Source organism: Trichomycterus rosablanca, chromosome 3 (assembly GCF_030014385.1).
Source record: "Trichomycterus rosablanca isolate fTriRos1 chromosome 3, fTriRos1.hap1, whole genome shotgun sequence".
NCBI classification, from domain to species: Eukaryota; Metazoa; Chordata; class Actinopteri; order Siluriformes; family Trichomycteridae; genus Trichomycterus; species Trichomycterus rosablanca.
In genome coordinates, this window is record NC_085990.1 from 52,419,567 (window position 1) to 52,437,256 (window position 17,690).

The 17,690-nt window shown below is 43.4% G+C and overlaps 1 protein-coding gene across 6 annotated transcripts in view; it reads left to right on the plus strand.

The window, feature by feature from the left end:
* ulk4 (unc-51 like kinase 4) overlaps positions 1-17,690 on the plus strand; it is a 185,841-nt gene that overhangs the window by 109,754 nt on the left and 58,397 nt on the right. For all 6 annotated transcript variants that reach the window (XR_010011246.1, XR_010011245.1, XM_062991455.1 and 3 more), the window contains 2 exons: positions 6,660-6,708; positions 13,722-13,827. Coding sequence is in view for 4 of the 6 variants with exons in the window: in XM_062991455.1 (XP_062847525.1) it covers positions 6,660-6,708; positions 13,722-13,827 (155 nt within the window). In the remaining 2 variants the exon portion in view is untranslated. The remainder of the gene's footprint in view (positions 1-6,659; positions 6,709-13,721; positions 13,828-17,690) is intronic.

Genomic DNA, 17,690 nt, shown 5'->3' on the forward strand with positions numbered 1-17,690 from the left:
TGGCATGCCGAACCCACACACTGTACGTGCTGAGTATTACACAGCGCCTGCTCCCACTGTGTCCAGTTCTGTGGCAGAGCGTGGGGTCAAAACACACACGAGTATTTTTATATTTCAGGCAGAGCACGAAGCCTTAAATTAGAACAGATTCAATCAGAACAAAATTTGCAGGTTGAGGGTTTGTGTCCTTGCTCTGCCAGGCTGGGCCGTTGAGCAAGACCCTCAAGCCTTGTACATAACATTATGACCACCTTCCTAATATTTTGTCAGTCCCCCTTTTGCTGCCAAAACAGTCCTGACCATCGAGGCATGGAGTCCACTAGAACCCTGAAGGTGTGCTGTGGTATCTGGCACCAAGATGTTAGCAGCAGATCCTTTAACTGTGCATCCTGGTGCCATGTGTCTCCCAGGTAAGCGACGCACACGTGATGTAAAAGAAAACGTGATTCATCAGACCAGGCCACCTTCTCCCATTGCTCCGTGATCCAGTTCTGATGCTCACGGGCCCATTGTTGGTGCTTTCGGCGGTGGACAGGGGTCAGCATGGGCACCCTGACTGGTCTGCGGTTTTGCAGCTCCATACTCAACAAACTGTGATGCTCTGTGTATTCTGACACCTTTCTATCAGAACCAGCATGAACTTCTTCAGCAGTTTGAGCTACAGTAGCTCGTCTGTTGGATCGGACCACACGTGCATCACTGAGCCTTGGCCGCCCATGACCCTGTCGCCGGTTTACCACTGTTCCTTCCTTGGAGCACTTTTGATAGATACTGACCACTGCAGACCGGGACACACCCCACAAGAGCTGCAGTTTTGGAGATGCTCTGACCCAGTCGTCTAGCCATCACAATCTGACCCTCGTCAAACTCGCTCAGATCCTCACGCTCGTCCATTTTTCTGCTTCTAACATCAACTTTGAGGATAAAATGTCACTTGCTGCCTAATATATCCCCCCCACTAACAGGTGCCGTGATGAAGAGATAATCAGTGTTATTCACTTCACCTGTCAGTGCTCAGAATGTTATGCCTCGTCGGTGTATGTATGTATGACCTCTGGTCACCTTATTTGGACACAGTAGTATTTAGTAAATAGGATTCAGGTGTTTCACTTTTGTTATTAATTATTCTACACATGCTCTCTATAGAGAAAGCCATGCGCTACTAAATGTCGTGTTTTGCGCTAATATAAGAATTAAAGAGTGAAACGGGGGCCCTCATAACCACCGGCCGTCCTCCCCATCTGATTACAGATTTCATTAAAACCTTCTCCGCAGCCGTGGAGATTGTGCCGCGCCTCTATTATTATCTATGCCAGGGAGTATTTGGGCTGACATTTACCTGTTTAAATGCCAGTCGGTGCCGTCTGCATTTCCATGAAAATGCTCCTTTAATATCTCACACATCTCGAATCAGGATTCTGCAAAAGTACGGAATTAACGCGGCGCAGCGGACACGGGCCATTTGTAACCACCCGTCGATTTGTGACGGCCGCGGTGCCGGGAATAGACTCGAATCATTCGGTATCGGTCCCTGCAGTGATGGGTAGAAACCAGCGGGAGTTGATTTTGGATTGGTGTTGGTCGTTCCATTGGATGTTCCGTTTCATTTCAGAGATATAGACACAGCAATAGCTCAGCGGTTAAGGTACTCGACTAATACCTTAGAAGGTTGCTGGATCAATCCTTACCACTATTACAGTTCCACTGTTGGACTCCTGAGCAACCCTCAATTTCTCTAATTGTATTCAGTCGTAACTGTACGTCCAGTGGATTAAAGACGTCGGCTAAATGTCCCAAATGTAAACGTGTTTAACATTATTGAAGTCAAAGCTAAACCACCAAACCCACACAGACAGAGGGAGAACATGCCAACTCATGATGAGTAGAAACCAGTGAGATTTTAGTATCAGATTTAGAGTTGATTAGAGTTGAAAGGCATGCGGTGGTGTTGGGCGTTCCAGTGGACGTTCCGTTTCATCTCAGTGGTATACAGACAGTGGTAGCTCAGCGGTTAAGGTACTGGACTAATACCTCAGAAGGTTGCTGGAACAATCCTTACCACCATTACAGTAGCACGGTTGGACTCCTGTGCAACCCTCAATTTCTCAAACTGTATTCAGTCGTAACTGTACGTCGCTTTGGATTAAAGACGTCGCCTATACGTCAGAAATTCCCTGGTGGATCGGTCCAGGTCCTTTCTGTGTGGAGTTTGCATGTTCTCCTCGTGTCTGTGGGTTTCCTCCGGGAGCTCCGGTTTCCTCCCACAGTGTAAAAACATTCAATCAAACATGCATCTCCAATTCACCTCACTTGCACGTCTTTGGATTGTGGGAGGAAACCGGAGCTCCCGGAGGAAACCCACGCGGACACGGGGAGAACATGCAAACTCCACACAGAAAGGACCCGGACCGCTTCATCTGGGAATCGAACCCAGGACCTTCTTGCTGTGAGGCGACAGTGCTACCCACAGAGCTGTACGGGATCTGTGCTCTCTACTCGACCCGGTCCGCCTGTGTGTACCTGCTGTCGTTAAGGATGATGGATGGACACGCTGACCGCCGGCCCGCTCAGCCTTTATAGAGCTAATGGAGTGCGATCGGACCACAGAGAGGCGATACAGAAACGTTTCCCGTCTGTCCGACAGGAAGATAAAGTAGTGCCATTCATCAGCGCTGTTCACTCTGCTGTCCTGTACCTGTGTGTGTGTGTGGGTGAGGGATCAGGACTGTGGGCATCAGCGTACGTCGGCTCAGGTGAATGATGGTGTACAGCTGTAGCCTAGTGGTTAATGTACTGGACTAGTAATCAGAAGGTTGCCGATTCAAGCCCCATCACTGCCAGGTTGCCACTATTGAGCCCTTAAGCAAGGCCCCTAATTCTCAGTTGCTTAGACTGTATACTGTCACAACTGTAAGTCTCTTTGGATAAAAAGCGTCTGCTAAATGCTGAAGATGTGAATGATATTATAGACTGTATTAATGTCAGTGATGATAATTAGCATTAGCGAGGCCTGATACTGTTTTTATTCGTATTTTTTAATACATTTTTAGCTGATAAGTGACAGCAGTTATCATACGTATTTAGCAGAGTCATAATTGTATTTATTATTTGTATATAGACACAATACAGTGGCTGTTAATAGAGTATAATGTTTCAGTGTACAGTACAACGGTGGTTAAGTGGGTAGCACTGTCGCCTCACAGCAAGAAGGTCCTGGGTTCGATCCCCAGGTGGGGCGGTCCGGGTCCTTTCTGTGTGGAGTTTGCATGTTCTCCCCATGTCTGTGTGGGTTAATTATGGGGTATGTGTGTGTGTGTGGCAAGCTGTAGCCTAGTGGTTAAGGTACTGGACTAGTAATCAGAAGGTTGCTGGTTCAAGCCCCACCACTGCCAGGTTGCTGCTCTTGGGCCCTTGAGCAAGGCCCTCAACCCTCAATTGCTCAGACTGTATACTGTAACTGTACTGTAAGTCACTTTGGATAAAAGCGTCTGCTAAATGCCAAAAATGTAAATGTGTGTGTGTATGTGTGCGATTGACTGGCACCCTGTCCAGTGTGTTACTGTGTGCCTTGTCCCCATTGAAAAGCTGGAATAGCACCCCCCCTAAGTGGATAAGAAAGTGAGAGAGTGTCCAGTACAATTAAATGTTTCTTTCGTATATCACAGCTTGTTTGGAAGCTGGGGTCAGAGCACAGGGTCAGTCATTGTACTGTGCCTCTGGAGACGAGAGGGTTAAGGGCCTTGCTCAGGGGCCCAACAGTGATGTCAGAGCCAGGATTCAAACGCACAATCTGCCAGTTGATAGCCCAAATCTCTACCCAATAGGCTACCCCGGTCCTTGGAAAATAAATCAGACCTCATTTCTTTTTACTGAACTTTAGGCAGAAAATAATTTATTTGGAATCCATTCATTCATTTATTGTCTGTCTTACTGCTGCTTTGTCCTGGTCAGGGTCGCAGTGGGTGCAATTCCATGGGCGAAAGGCGGGAAACACTTGAGACAGTTCATTAGTCTATCACAGGGCAATTATTATATTTACATTTTTGGCATTTAGCAGACGCTTTTATCCAAAGCGACTTATATTAAGGGCCTTGCTCAAGGGCCCGGAGCGCCCGGAGGAAACCCACACAGACACAGTGGGCCATACAACTGGGGAATTGAACCCAAGGCTGTTCATGCTCCGAGGCCACAGTGCTACCCACCGTGCCGCCCCAAAGAAAATTAGTTACTGAATTTCATGTAGTATGTTTTTATTTACTAATGCGTACTGCCGAAGGCATCATTAGGTGTTTTAAAATTGCAAATTTGTAAAGATCCTGGCAACTAATTAGAAGTTGTTGCATTTAAAGACCACTGATGGCTAAATTTTGTATGGAAATAGGGGGGTTACACTAAAACACTGACACACACACACACACACACACACACACACATGAATATTAATCTTACATGCAGCTCTAATCACCTACATTTATAATTAAATCTTTATTACCTCAAGCTAACTAACTAAAGAGTTACCCAACCACAAACCCTTGTTTTTTTATTTATTTGTTTTTAAATATTGGAACTTGCTGATTGATTATGCAAACAGAATGTATTTATCCTCCAGCGTATCTCCACAACCCCAAATCAGAAAAATTCATGACAATATGAAAATGATAATTAAAAATATTTTCTTACATTGACTTTGACTTTTATTTGATGTCAGATAGGATGAACCTGAGATATTTCATCTTTTATCTGCTCAACTTCATTTCATTTATTAATAAACATCCATTCCTGCATTTCAGACCTGCAACACATTCCAAAAAAAGTTGGGACTGTAAAGCATTCCTCTCACAACTGTGGTGTTCAGATTAAGCTCGCACCCTCGGCCTTTACGCACTGAAATTCCTCCCGATTCCTTGAATGGTTTAATGATATTCTGCACTGTAGAGGGAGAAATATGCAAATATCTTCTGATCTTTCTTTGAGGTTCATTGTTTTTAAACATTTCAATCATTTTCTCACACATTTGTGGACAAACTGGATCCTCTGATCATCTTTACTCATCAGAGACTCTCAGCCTTTCCTGGATGCTGCTTTTGTACCAAATCATGATTACAATCACCTGTTTGGAATCACATCATTATTTAGGTTTTCACCTCATTATTAGCCCTAAATTGCCCCCGTTCGAACTATTTTTGGAATGTGTTGCAGGCCTGAAATGCAGGAATGGATGTTTAATAATAAATGAAATATCTTGGGTTTATTCTGTCTGCAATTAAATTTAAGTAAATGTAAGAAACACTGCATTTTTTATTCATTTGCATTTTCCATACTGTCCCAACTTTTTCTGATTTGGCGTTTTATCATCATCATCAATATATTACATTTTTATTGTATAATCTAAGCTGGAAAACCGGTTCCAGTTCATCCAAGACTCAGCCAGAGTCCTTAAATCTACTAATCTAGGTTCCTGCTCACATCACTCCCGTCCTTCACCAACTGCACTGGCTTCCAATAACCGCCCGTATCAAATACAAAATAATTCTGCTTACTGTTAAAGCCCATCATGGCCTCGCTCTTTACTACCCTAGCAAAATCCTTCACCCTTACCACCCCAACCATGCCCTAAGATCCTCCTCGTTTTAGACTTCATGACTGTTCCTCCATCTTCTCTTTCAAACGTCGATACATTACTCTTCTTTCTCTGTATGTTTTGCTGTGTTGGTTTGTGTTATATGTAATGATGTTATTTGCTCTTTCCTTAAATATTTACATTGTAAACCGTCCTTGGGTTTGTGAAAGGCGCTATGTAAATTGAACTTATATGAATTTACCACTTTGTAACATCAATGTTCCCTCTCACAACCATTAAAAAGACGTTTTGGCACTAATGATACCAAGCGATGAAGTGTTTCAGGTCTTATTTTGTCCCGTTCCAAATATTAAGGTCTAACAAATTCCTCCAGATTTCCTTAATCTTTTAATATTATGCACTGGAAAGGGAGATATATGCAAATCCCCTCCAATCTCTCTTGGAGAAACATTGTTAAACATTATTATTATTATTATTATTATTAGTAGTAGTAGTAGTAGTATAGGACCTGTACAACAGATCATTGTTGTAAACTTGTTTCATAAACTTCAGACAGATTTTTACTGTCATGCTGTATGAAGTGTTATGATCTTGTTAGACCATCAAAACTCCACACTTCGGTCATATAGAAACACACCCGGATCACAGAGGCATTATCCACGTGAGGAGAATAGAGAGGTGTTTCCCAGGCCTGCAATACATCATCGTTTAGTGCCGCGCCAGCACCGTGATTAATATTCAGTCTGACTCGTTAGCTAATTTCATTCAATCCCGCTCTCGTTTTCACCCGGCGCTGTGACGTTCTCCTTTGACCGGCGTTGCGTGTACGTGGTAATTGGCTGTAAAATAAAGGACTTAATCAATACGAGTGTGAGGGAAGTCGTTTTCAATAAGGACGCGCATACGCTTTTAGGGCCGAGCCTTTTTGAGTCGCTCCCTGTCAGCCTGTCCTGCTCCCGTCTGCTGGTTTGTTCTTCTGTCACTGTTTTCTTCACCTCAGTGTGCTCGTACAGCACTAGTGCAGGGTCCATGCTTGATTATCACTCTGTGTGTGTGTGTGTGTGTGTTTCTTGTCCAGGCTCGTCCAGGAGAGTCGTCTCTTGCCTGTTATCTTCCAGGTTATTGTGGTAAGTGCACTCAGAGCCTGTAGAATAGAACTGCTTTGTTGCTGGGGTTTGTTTCTCTACCTAGGATTTCCATGCAGCCTTTTTTAGGGAACTGGTCATGTTGAAAATTGTGATCGTTATAGTAATAACAAATAAAAATATAAAGTGTTCATTTTTATTCTGGTCTGAGAAGGGGGACGCGGAGAGCGTCACATTTTTAGACTCTGAAGTTTGAAACCCACGCAGACACGGGGAGAACATGCAAACTCCAGACAGAAAGGACCCGGACCTCCCCGCCTGGGGATCGAACCCAGGACCTTCTTGCTGTGAGGCGACAGTGCTACCCACTTAGCCACCGTGCCGCCCAGACTCTGAAGTAAAACATTCTTACACGGCTCAGGTGGCACAGCGGTAAAACACACTAGCACACCAGGGCTGGGATTTCAAATACAACGTATTGAGTCTCAGCTCTGCCATCTGGCTGGGCTGGGCGCCTACATGAACATCTACATTTACATTTTCAGCATTTAGCAGACGCCTTTATCCAAAGTGACTTACAGTGCTATTACAGTATACAGTCTGAGCAATTGAGGGTTAAGGGCCTTGCTCAAGGGCCCAACAGCAGCAACCTGGCAGTGGTGGGGCTTGAACCAGTGACTTTCTGATTACTAGTCCAGCACCCTAACCACTAGGCTCTGTTTGTTCATACAGGGTGGGATGTGCCAGACCAGGGTTCCTCATAACTGGTGCAATTACCACCTCTGCTGGCTGATTGATTGATAGAGTCGAGGAATAACGCTGATCAGGGTGTGACTCTCCATACACAAAGCTGATCCGCATATGAACTCACCTTGTGCAGGTGAAAAGATGCAGTCGTACTGCACACGTGTTGAAGCGTAAAGCAATCAGGGTAATTGGATACGACTAAATTAGGGGAGAAAATTGCAAACAAAAAAAAGAACATTTTCAGCGATTTAGGGCACAAATGGACACAAAAGAAAAGTTTGTTTGTTTGGTTTTTTTTTTGGAAATGGAAGAAAGTGGCATTGTGTTCTTACCTTCATGGTTTCATTCTTGCTTAAAATCAATTAAAACTATTAGTGAATTATATGCGAGTTCATATGCGGATCAGCTTTGTGTATGGAGAGCCACACCCTGATAATGATTTCAGATAAATTGATTAATTAAAGAAGAGTTTTTTCAAGCAGCGTAGCACGTGACGTCAGGAGGTTGGTTTGAATTCTGATGCATATAAGTATGTCAAAAATTTTGATTTAACACAACTTAGCATTTTATTTGTATTAATTTTTATTATTGATGCAAATAGAAATAATAATAATAATGATGCAGATTGCAATTTTGCAGGTTTTTCTTTATTCATTTCTCATTTATTCAATTAGCTTGAAGATACCACCTAGATCATTCATTAACGTGCAGTGTGTGGTAATGGAAACAGGTGTGGTGATAATGGGAAATATTTATAGTCTTTTTAAATGGTAACACTGGTTTATTGGTGCTCTGATTCCTACATAATACTGGCTGCCATTCACAATTACTGTCAGTTTCTAAACTAAACTACATCATATGCTACATGGTGATGCAGCTCTTTAGTGGGTGGAGAAATAGAGTGTGTGGGTCAGAAAATATTCGTTCTATTTTTATTATTTTTTAAATACAGTATATTACGTGCAGTGGGAATTTAACTCCACCTACATAAGCTACAATGGTATTATACAGTAAAATATTACCATATATTCAACCCCCCAAAGAGAACAAGATTTAAAATGAAGACAGAAAATGAATGATGGAGTATTTTTGAGTAGCACGATGATTTCTTAATTCTGCCATGTCTCAATTATTCAACCCTAAACCCTAAAGTTGAGTTACAACATGATTAACCCGTCAGGACTCAATAACCAGCCTTCATTTACTTCAAGTGTAAAGTATTATATACCGATCAGCCATAACATTAAAACCACCTCCTTGTTTCTACACTCACTGTCCATTTTATCAGCTCCACTTACCATATAGAAGCACTTTGTACTTCTACAATTACTGACTGTAGTCCATCTGTTTCTCTACATGCTTTGTTACCCCCTTTCATGCTGTTCTTCAATGGTCAGGACCACCACAGAGCAGGTATTATTTAGGTGGTGGATGATTCTCAGCACTGCAGTGACACTGGCATGGTGGTGGTGTGTTAGTGTGTGTTGTGCTGCTGGAGTTTTTATACAACTCATTGTCACTACTGGAATGAGAATAGTCCACCAACCAAAAACATCCAGCCAACAGCGCCCCGTGGGCAGCGTCCTGTAACCACTGATGAAGGTCTAGAAGATGACCGACTCAAACAGCAGCAATAGATGAGCGATCGTCTCTGACTTCACATCTACAAGGTGGACCGACTAGGTAGGAGTGTCTAACAGAGTGGACAGTGAGTGGACACGGTATTTAAAAACTCCAGCAGCACTGCTGTGTCTGATCCACTCATACCAGCACAACGCACACTAACACACCACCACCATGTCAGTGTCACTGCAGTGCTGAGAATGATCCACCACCTAAATAATACCTGCTCTGTGGTGGTCCTGTGGGGGTCCTGACCATTGAAGAACAGGGTGAAAGGTGCAACAAAGCATGTAGAGAAACAGATGGACTACAGTCAGTAATTGTAGAACTACAAAGTGCTTCTATATGGTAAGTGGAGCTGATAAAATGGACAGTGAGTGTAGAAACAAGGAGGTGGTTTTAATGTTATGGCTGATCGGTGTAAAATATAAAACTGAAATATTAGTTGTAGTGAGAGACATCCACACCGCCCAGCCTTGTTAGAGCGGAGCGCCTGAGCCGCAAAACTCGGCCGAGTTATTATGTAAATGAAACCCTCGGCGGCCGACCTATCAAAGCATGATGGGTAATAGGGTTGCAGAGTTAATGGAGTAGATATGTGGAGCCTCTTCTGCAGCAGCTTTGCTTCTCATTAGAGAGAATCTCGTGTCTCATGTCAACGCTCAACGTCCACTGACCTCAGAGTCCTCATCAGTGCCCTCATCAGTGCCCACTCTAACAGTCCTGTGTCCAGACTGTTCTTTATCCCAAACGCCAGTGTGGAAATGAACATTAGTCATGACTTATGAGCTACTTTAGGATCAATATTTTTATTGCCGCTAATAAAATGTAAATGTATATTGTTTAAGGTTTGCATAAGAAGTGTAAAGTGCTGCAGACAGTGCTGCTGTTGGACCCTTGAGCAAGGCCCTTAACTCTCAATTGCTCAGACTGTATACTGTCCCAGTACCGTCAGTCCCTTTGGATAAAGGCGTCCACTAAGCACCAAAAATGTAAATATTTAATAACATAGCCTTTGTTATAAATAGCACTTTCTACCAAACACTACCCAGATCCAGAGAAAGTGCCCAAACTTCCATCAATCATCTCCTAAAAGAAATAAATACTGCTGGGATGTGTTTAATCAGTGATATGCATCATCAAAGTGCTTTAAAAGGCCACAATAAGTTGTGTTGGCCCTCCTGCTGCCAAAACAGCCCTGACCCGTTGAGGCATGGGCTCCACTAGATCCCTGAAGGTGTGCTGTGGTATCTGGCACCAAGATGTCAGCAGCAGATCCTTTAACTCCTGTAAGTTGTGAGGTGGGGCCTCCATGGATCAGACTTGTTTGTCCAGCACGTCCCACAGATGCACGATTGGATTGAGATCTGTCAAGTCGACACCTCAAACTGGTCATTGTGCTCCTCAAACTGTTCCTGAAGCATTTTTGCTTTGTGTTAGGGCGGCACAGCCATCAAGGAAGACCGTCTCCATGAAAGGGTGGACATGGTCTGCAACAATGCTTAGGTAGGAGCTACGTGTCAGAGTAACATCCACATGGATGGCAGGACCCAAGGTTTCCCGGCAGAACGTCGCCCAGAGCATCACACTGCCTCCGCCGGCCTGTCTTCTTCCCATAGTGCATCCTGGTGCCATGTGATACCATGATGCTCTGACCCAGTCGTCTAGCCATCACAATTTGGCCTGTCAAATCCTCACGCTCGTCCATTTTTTCTGCTTCTAACATCAACTTTGAGAATACACTCATAGTGCTCATAATGTTATGCCATATACAGTATATTCACACACACAGATGTGCTTCTGCATCCTATCGTCCTTCAGGAACGGTTTGGTACTCATGTATTGGGCTAATATGGATCCCTGAAATTGGCACTTGCGACTATATTTATAATAATAATAATAAAATAATAATATCAGCTCCACCTACATCAGTTCATATGCCGAGAATGTGGGTGGAGAGATTTCTGAACCAATTCTGGCTCGTTCAGTTTGGAACTGAGGTTGGAAGGCACCAGAACTCCTGCTTACTCGTCCTCAGCGTTCCTGAAATTTTACATTAAAAGGACGTACGTGAGTAGTAGTGAAAGTTTTCAGCCTCCATTCGGCCCTTCCACATCACTACCCTGATCCTGGATGATTGATTCTTCGCAGAATAACCCATCGCGCCTCTGTCTCCGTGCGCCTTGGGCTTTTATTGAACGTGATGTCACCTGACAGGCGGGATCACTCTGAAGAGAGAGGAGCACTGATGTTGGTGTAGGCTGAGAGGCAGAGTACAACCACTCACACTCACTTTCTGAAGAGAAAATAAAAGTGCTTTTAGCTCTGGCTGTCAATACCAGGAGAAGGTGTGTACGAGCCTGGCTCTGAGCTCTCGGCTCTGGATGAGAATGCTGTAGTCCATATAATTCTCAAATACAATCGAGGCATTAATGTAACACAGGGGGAGTTTGAATTAATTGCAGGTCAAAGAGAAGGTCAGGTTGCTCCGGTTCTGCATCATTTTACATCTGGTCCCAATTGTACAGTACAATAGAAAGCACTGTGTTGAACACTTATGCAACAAAATAGAAGAATTGAGGTAAATAGTCTTATACGAGGTATTTTAGAAATAAAATTAAACTTGGCATGCTATTAAGGTCATTAAAGGAGGCGTGTGAAGGCGTGACGCTTTAAGTAAGACAGCACAGCGGTCAAACAACGGCACACGACACTTTTAGGGTTAAAAATGCTGAAAGAAAATTGATACTTTTAAGATTTCATTTGGTGTGAGTAAAGTGAGACGGATTGCTAGTTTATCCAGGCTGTGTTTCCTTATTACATACTATGTTTTCAAGGTTTATTATTACTGATATTATTATTATTATTATTACTAATATTATTATTATTACTGTTATTAATATTATTACTATTGTTATTATTATTATTATTACTGTTGTTATTATTATTATTACTGTCATTATTTTTATTATTCTTCTGTTTTTACTATATCATTATTATTATTATTATCATTATTATTATTTTATTGCTATTATTATTTTATTATTACTATTATTTTTATTTTATTTTTATTATTATTATTATCATCATTATTATTATTATTTAATTTTATTATTATTATCATTATTATTCTTTTATAACTATTATTTTAATTTTTTTTTATTAATACTATTATTACTATTGTTATTATTATTACTGTTATTATTATTTTATTATTATTTTTATTATTACTATTATTATTATTACTATTGTTATTATTATTATTATTATTATTATTATGTGCCTACATCTATAATATTAGAATATATAGAATATTAAATGTTTCACTATTTGTTTATGTTTAGTTTTAAACAGATGAATTTCTTATTAAAGCATCTTTATTTAAATTATAATTTCAGGCTGAACATTTATTCTTATAAGAGTAAAGAGTCATGAAGAGTCTTATAAAGAGTCATGATCACTAATGGACGGATGATCTCTCAGCCCAGAAGGAGGCTGAATTTTCTCTACAGTCTGTACAGGGAGCAGCAGCTTCACCTGGAGCTCTAATTACAGTCCTTATTGATTTTTACTCTCTTTTACTATGTTTTGGAGAGAAGTGGCGTCTGCTTGATTTTTCTGTGATCAGTGTGACTCAGACCAATGTTTCTGATTAGCTGGGCCCAGTAACCTATACAGTACCAAACTGGTGCACATAATCACTCACCCTCTCACTTTCAATTAGCTGATCTTTTACTTTTATTTTATTATTTATTAAAGGAGGAAAAGCAAATGGCATTGTGGCCATACAATGGCAAATAAGTTGCCATTAATTACAGGTTAGAATTCTTTTTTATGTTCAGTTTTAGACTGAGCTGATGAATCTGATTTATTTATAGAACCTTATTATTTTTTTTATTATTATTATTCTGACTGCTGCCATATTTAGTAGTCGCCGCAGAGGATGTGGTCCTCATACCTCCTATTTCTATCTGGGCTTGGGACCACTCATTTTCACGGAGGGCCACATCTGCATTATGGTTATGCATTATCCTGCTGTGATTGCAGTCTGCTTTTAAGTCTTGGACAATTTGTTGTTTTTTCCTGAAAGCTAAATTTATATTGTATATCTATATCGTAATTCTTTACCACAGACACGGCCTCATAACACAAAAGACATATTGTGTTTTCTCTTCTTGAAGCACAAACTTGTATTTGCTTTCCCATCTTCCATTAAATTCCCTTCCTTCTTTTCTCTACTTGGACATTTTGGGATTATTTGTAAATATCTCTCAGCTCCACTTGTTGGAAACCTGCGTTAGTTAAATGCTGATGTGGAAACACCGCCATCTAGTGGCGGGATGTGAGTTTCAGTCGCTTCGTGGGTCACAAAATCGACATGTACTTTTGCGCTCTCGTGGGCCACATAAAATGACGTGGCGGGCCGCGGGGTTTTGTGTTTGACACATGTGAGCTAGACGTTAGTCAATCATGTTCGTGCAGACGCCTGATTGGTCGATAGCACCGCTGAGATTCGAACCCTGGATCCATAAGTCTTAGCAATATTGGGCTACAGTATGTTACTGTGCACCACTTAATAATTCGGTCCTGCTGTATCCTGACTTTTCATTGTTTGGGTTTTATTTTCCACTCAGGATTTTGTTTAATTCCCCACCGTGTGTTTGTTTGTTTGTTTGTCGTGACAGGAGCATCAGAGCAGCGTCCTCGGCGGCACCATGCAGAACGCCATGGCTCTCCTGGCTAATCTAATTGGACGAAAGGACGCAGACCTTCAGCCTTTCTACCAGCAAGGTGCTCCGTAATGCTGCTTTCACTCTCAATAATGGTTTCCTGTGCGACGTACAATACCCGGCTGTTCTCCTCTCTCTCTCTCTCACACACACACACACACACACACACACACACACACACACACACACATGAAAAGGATGTGTATTCAGAGGGCTGCTCTTGTTTTGCTTGCTTGAGTGTGTTTTGATTCCATTAGCAGACCCTTATTGCTCTCGTCTCACTGTCTGAGTGCATCTGTGTGAGTGAGTGTGTGTGTGTGAGTGAGTACAGCGTGGGCTATTTTGCTGGATGCTAAAGGGGAAAGGGTGCGGGCGTCCGTCAGACCGAAATCCTTTTATCATTGTGTCGATACGTGTGGGCTCGGACCCGCAGCCCTCATCCGAAAAGCTCCGCCGCCCCCCTCGTCCTCAGACCTCAGAAATCTACCCAACCACCGGAGAGCTCTAACACCCTCTCTGTCATCTGTAGGGCGCGTTCACATGAGAAGCGGCAAAACCGCTTTTGTGCCGCCTGTGCCGTCGTTTCCTATGGAGTGAGGCGGTGTCGTTTAGCTTACCGAGCCTTTTCAAAGCTCCTCCAATGAGACGAACTGTTTGATACGATGTGGTAAAAACAACACAGGCCGTACGAACAACGCTTAACGTGAGCAAAGCTTATGATCAGTAATAATGAAGAGAAGTTTAGTGCTCCTGTCTCCTTCTTTTACTACATTAAACCACGTTAAGCTTTATTTAGACTCTGGGAGAAGCTGATTCTGATTCTCACAGTTTCTCAGAAGCTGGAGCTGTAACACAAGTTTAAAAGTGAAACAGGGAGGAGAATCCAGATAAACACAGATACATGTGGAGCTGTAACACTGGATCTGACGCTTATTTCAATATTCTACAGTATATACAACCCAATAAAACACTGCACACAAGCTCTCATACAGTATACACACTATATGGACAAAAGTATTGGGACACCGCTTCTAATTTTTGAATTCATGCGTTTCAGCCACTACAGTTCCTGTCAGGTGTAATAAATAAATTATATAAAGGAAGTTATACGCTTCTAACTTTTGCAGCAACAGTTTAGGGAAGGATTTTCTAGTCCCCAAGACATGAAGAAAAGCTCGGGTTTAAAGAAACTCCAGGTGGCGCGGCGGTAACAACACACGCTGGAACCAGAGCTGGGATCTCGAATACATCGTATCGAATCTCAGCTCTGAGGCTGAGCGGCCACATGAACGACGATCGGCCTGTTGTTCAGATAGGGGCGGGACTAAGCCGGATGGGGTCTCTCTCTCATGACCGGTGCGATTACGACCCCTGCTGGCTGATTGGTGGCGCCTGCACAGAGATGAGAAAAGAGTGCTGTCAGGGTTGTGTCTCTCCGTACACAACGCTGAGCTGCACTGCACTCGTCAAAGTGTAGGTGATGAGACGCATACGGCCGCTGCACACGTGTCGGGGGGGGCGTGGGTCAGCTTCGTTCTCCTCAATCAGAGCGGTGATGCTCTTGGTTCCTCCATCGATCACTGATGATTCAGTACTGCTGGTATTGCTGCGGTCCTCTTGCTTTTAGTCGTAAATGGCAGAAAGATGGGTAAACAATGTTACTATGGTGATGCTAGGAGCTCCCGTCCACCGGTCGCTTGCGTCACAGGTTCGCCGGTTCCAGACCAGCAGGATTATAGAGACAGAACGACACCGATTTCTTACTGGCCGTGAACCTGTGATTCTATTCAGGATTTTGGCACCAGCACCGGCACCATGCCAGTGGATAAGGGCTCTGTGTGATATATATACATATACACTGATCAGCCATAACATTAAAACCACCTCCTTGTTTCTACACTCACTGTCCATGTTATCAGCCCCACTTTGTTCTACAATTACTGACTGTAGTCCATCTGTTTCCCTACATGCTTTGTTAGCCCCCTTTCACGCTGTTCTTCAATGGTCAGGACCCCCACAGGACCACCACAGAGCAGGTATTATTTAGGTGGTGGATGATTCTCAGCACTGCAGTGACACTGACATGGTGGTGGTGTGTTAGTGTGTGTTGTGCTGGTATGAGTGGATCATACACAGCAGCGCTGCTGGAGTTTTTAAATACCGTGTCCACTCACTGTCCACTCTATTAGACACTCCTACCTAGTTGGTCCACCTTGTAGATGTAAAGTCAGAGACGATCGCTCATCTATTGCTGCTGTTTGAGTCGGTCATCTTCTAGACCTTCATCAGTGGTCACAGGACGCCGCCCACGGGGCGCTGTTGGCTGGATGTTTTTGATTGGTGGACTATTCTCAGTCCAGCAGTGACAGTGAGGTGTTTAAAAACTCCAGCAGCGCTGCTGTGTCTGATCCACTCATACCAGCACAACACTCACTAACACACCACCACCATGTCAGAGTCACTGCAGTGCTGAGAATCATCCACCACCTAAATAATACCTGCTCTGTGGTGGTCCTGTGGGGGTCCTGACCATTGAAGAACAGGGTGAACGGTGGTAACAAAAAATGTAGAGAAACAGATGGACTACAGTCAGTAATTGTAGAGCTACAAAGTGCTTCTATATGGTAAGTGGAGCTGATAAAATGGACAGTGAGTGTAGAAACAAGGAGGTGGTTTTAATGTTATGGCTGATCGGTGTGTAGCCCAAACAGGACAGTTTTGGGGACATATAACGGGACAGCGGCTGTTGAGTGGGGCTGAGGTCAGGGCTCTGTGCTGGTCACTGGAGCTTCTTCAAACCAAGATTTTCTTCATGCCTTCATAGATTTAGCTTTGTGCACAAGGAACTGGAACAGTGAAGGCCCTTCCCTAAACTGTTGCTGCAAAGTTGGAAGCATGTCATTTCCATTATATAGTTGCTTTACTACCCTGTTAGCAACTGTTCTGGCTGAAACGCATGAATTCAGTGATTATAAATGCAGGCGGTTCAGGGAGGGGATGCAAAACAATCAAGTCAGCAGTTCACAGTTTAGCCTCCATCATTTATGCAACACTGCAGTCAGGCAGCAAAAATATGACACAGGGACGCAGGGGTAGAGCTAAAACTGGTATAGAAACGTGTGGACGGTGGCTCAGAGGCATCGCAAACAAGCGTTTTTCATTAGGAAATCAAAGTCGCCGGTTTTAAACGAAGCAGCAGAGCTTCAGGATGCAGGCAGGCCTTCATAGAGGATTCTCACCTCCTAATCCTTCCTCCCTCCCTCAGGGATCTTATCGTTCACACTGGCAACCCATCCAAATGTATAAACCTCATCCTCCCTCACGTCATCTCGTTGCGCTCGTTTTCCTCGCGTGACTAATTCCTCGTCTCTTTCTTCCTCTCCGTTCTCTCCCCGTCGCTCTTTCAAGGCTGCGTCCCGAGTCTCCACGGCTTTTCAGTCACACCTAAGAGGTCCAATTACGGCACGCCTCCTCTCCTCGCTCCCCCCCCCTCGAGCGCTAGCCAGCTTTAGCGAGATAGCGCTAATTGTCAGGGTTATATTTAGTGCTGGGTCAGGCCTCGCCGAGAAGAGGAGCCGATAAGTTGCGTAATGACGCTAGCGGAATGAGGTGACCCGCGAGCGACCCCGCGCTGTAATGAACGGAGGACGGCCCCCTCCGCAGTCCCTTACTGAAGCACTCGCTGGGGAAGCGAACTGACACTCTGTGTCTGATGTGGGGAACACGCCAAAATGAAAACAGCCAATTACGGTGTGTGAGAAAGCTCAGAATATGTGCAAATGCAAGCAGCTTTTACACCGCGTTCCTTCTCTTCCCTCGAGTTCCAGGATAAAACTCCTCACCGCTACACCAAACCACAGAATATTAGTCGTGTATGAGACTTCTGATGCCGCAGACACAATTAAAATGTCATTTTCACGTCTT